A 3,321-nucleotide genomic window follows, 5' to 3' on the forward strand; every position below is an offset into this window, starting at 1 on the left:
CTGTTGGATATTTTATTTCCCTTCATTTTTACATGAGAAGTAGCACGCTATAAATGCTCTTTTACACATTGCTTTTTTTCTTTTAGCCATATATCTTACTATTTCATCGTATTAATTCATAGATACCCTTGTTTTTATTTTTTTCACATTTGCCAAATACTCAATTGATGTTCTATAGAGACTACTTTAGTGGTCATAAAATGAGATCTTGCTGACGAGTGTCGTAAATGGTTCAAATGGCTAGAATGGTAAATGTTATGTTTTGTATATCAAACTACAATTAAAAATTAAGGATAATGCACTCAGTTGGGTCCCTCAGCTTGGCCTGTGCCCTCTCGCAGTCTCCCCGGTTCACAGAACTGATGCCCGGATCCTGCCAGCAGTGTCTGGTGCTTCCTGCACCACTTCCCCCATCCAAATATGGGGCCTGGACCTGTAGGCGGTGTCTGGCACTGCCTGCCCCGCCTCCCTGGGTCACAGATCCGAGGCCCTGGTCCCACCTGTAAATTTGACAGCCATGTTTGTTGGGTTAATTTGCATACTCTTCTGATTGCCTGATGGACATAGCGAAGGTCTTTTATTAGAGTAGATGTCAATTTAATTTATTTTATTTTTTTATTAAGTTATTACATATGTGTCCTTATCCCCACGTCACCCCCTACAAACCCCCACTCATGACCTCAACACCCTGTTGTCTGTGTCCTTTGGTTAGACCTCTCCCCTTACGCCACCCTCCCCACCTTCCCTCTGAAGTTTGACGGTCTCTTTTTTATTACTTATTTACCACAAGTAAAGGTCAGGAATTGTTATTTTTCTTTTAAAATTTTTTTACTTTTTCACTTCATTACTGTTGTGTTTGTGCTCCATCTGAATGACGTAGGTGCTTATACAGGTGAGTTCCATGCCGTAGGAACAGATCCCCGATATAACCCGAGGATGTACTGTAGAGGGAAATGGATTAAAATATACATATTATCAAAAGGGAGGAAGACAAGAGAGAATATATGTGAAACATGTATCAAATAAAAGACATAGTTACATGGAAAATATAAATTCAAATATATTATGACTACACTAGATGTCAAGAGACAAAATTCTCCAGAAATACAATAATTGTTGCTCTACATAAAATGAGCAATATCCAGCATTCCATTGTGAATAATGGACACCTCAGAGATATAAGGAAAAAGAGAAGTTTAAAGTGATGGAAAAAATATACCATTAAACTCTAACTGCAAGAAAGCTGCATTTTACTTCCTATTCTATAGTAGTATCTATATCTCTATCTGTATATTTATACCTATATGTCTGTTTGTACATCTGTATGTGTACCTATATCCATGGTGACGTAATCACGAAACGGCGTATGTAGAGTCCAATGAAACCCGAGGACTGTCTGTATTAACTTAATCATACATTATCTTATTGTTTTATGATTCTTCCCTGTTTTCTTAAGAGATCACTTCTTACAGTCTCTTTAATTATTAATTGTAGTTTGATATACAAAACATTAAATTATAGTAAAGTACCTATACTAATATTAGAAGTAGATGAGTAGTTAAGGTAAAGCCCATTTCTAGAAACATCTCCTAATCATACATGCAGTGGTGTGCTTTTGCATGTATTTTTGAAAAGTCTGGCCCTCTTGTTTGAAGAGCCTTATTTGAATCATGCAACATGTTTTGCATAAGATTATGGATATATATTATAAGAGATGGGCATGTGAAAAATATTGATTTGGAATAAGGAATTATTAACAATCCAAGTAGCAAACTTAACATAGATGACAGATTAAAAACACTGTACATGATGACAGGAAGTATATTCTATTAAAGTTATATGGAGATGTCAACCATACAATAATTTTAGGAGATATGTCTCACTGTGCTCTGACTGCAACAGGAGGATCTAGTGATTGCTGCTTAAAGAACTTAACCCTATTGACACACATGTCTAAGGCCTGTTTGATATCTCTGTTCCTCAGGCTGTAGATGAAGGGGTTCAGCATGGGGGTAACTACTGTATACATGACCGAAGCAATTATGTCTTTGGAACCCCATGATGAGGAGAAAAGGTAAACACCTGTAGCTGTCCCGTAGTATAAAGATACCACAGAGAGATGGGAGCCACAGGTAGAAAAGGCTTTATAGAGTCTCTTAGTGGAGGGGACCCTGAGGATGATGGTCCCTATACGGATATAGGAGCCCAAAATAACACCAATAGACAAAAAGGAAATCATTCCTCCCACGGTGAATAGGACCAGCTCATTGAGGAAGGTGTCTGAACAGCTCAGCTTCAGGAGTGCAGCGAGGTCACAGAAGTAGTGGGTGATGGTATTGTCAGCACAGAAAGACAGTTGGACCAAGAGGAGGGTTTGCAAAAGGGCATGGGTACAGGAGAGAATCCAGGAGCCAGCCACCAGAAGCAGACACAGCCCCTGCCTGATGATGGTGGTGTAGTGCAGAGGCTGACAGATGGCCACATACCTGTCATATCCCATCACAGCCAGAAGAAAATTATCAAGACCAGCAAAAAGTATGAAAAAATACAACTGAGAAATGCATCCCACATAGGAGATGGATTGTTGCCAAGTCTGCATGTTCATGAGCATCTTAGGGACAGTGACAGAGGAGAGAGAGATGTCAGAGAAGGCCAAGTGGCTGAGGAAGAAGTACATGGGCGTGTGCAGGCGAGAGTCCAGCCTGATGAGCAGGATGATGAGCAGGTTGCCCAGCACTGTGGTCAGGTACATGCCCAGGAACAGGGTGAAGAACATGCCCTGCTGCCCTGGCGGGATGGGGAGCCCCAGGAGGAGGAACTGGGACACGCTGCTCTGGTTCTCAGGTCTCATGCTGCTCTTCTGTCTGCTGGGGAGGAAGAAGGCTTGGGAGCCTCAGGAACCTAAAAAGGATGAACAGGACATCTCATCTCAAACTGTCATTATTTGGAAAACTATTCATTTTTAAATACTTTCAGATTAATTTCTCATTCCTGTGGATGTATGCCTCTTCCCTCTCTCCCAGTCTGGCTCCAGGAAAACATTGAACCTCCAAAGTTGTCACAAGACCTCATCACATAGAAGAGGGGTTCACTGTTTATTCAATGAATACTTTTAACATCACGTCTGTATCGCAACCTCTACTAAGGACTGCAGTGCAGCAGTGAACATAAAAGCAAGGTGCCCTCCTCTGTGAGTTTACATCTTGATGAGCATGGAGGGATCATTTCTACACCAAGCCAGAGCCTAACCATAATGATTCACTGTGGCAGGAATGGAAGGTGAGCCCCTGAAAAGTGTTGTCAGTTGTTTCTGCCTGAAAG

General features: G+C 41.1%; 1 protein-coding gene across 1 annotated transcript; it reads right to left on the minus strand.

Annotated features, from left to right (window-relative positions):
- Positions 1–1,879: 1,879 nt before the first annotated feature.
- On the minus strand, positions 1,880–2,860 carry LOC102756418 (olfactory receptor 1J4). Its single transcript, XM_006771238.2, has one exon. The coding sequence runs from the start codon at positions 2,849–2,851 to the stop codon at positions 1,880–1,882; it is 972 nt and encodes a 323-aa protein (XP_006771301.2). The 5' UTR covers positions 2,852–2,860.
- Positions 2,861–3,321: the final 461 nt, after the last annotated feature.

Source organism: Myotis davidii, unplaced genomic scaffold, assembly GCF_000327345.1.
Source record: "Myotis davidii unplaced genomic scaffold, ASM32734v1 scaffold64, whole genome shotgun sequence".
NCBI classification, from domain to species: Eukaryota; Metazoa; Chordata; class Mammalia; order Chiroptera; family Vespertilionidae; genus Myotis; species Myotis davidii.

Bases quoted from the DNA above. Each gene is read 5' to 3' on its own strand.
- LOC102756418 (XM_006771238.2), bottom strand. From the start codon at position 2,851: ATGAGACCTGAGAACCAGAGCAGCGTGTCCCAGTTCCTCCTCCTGGGG.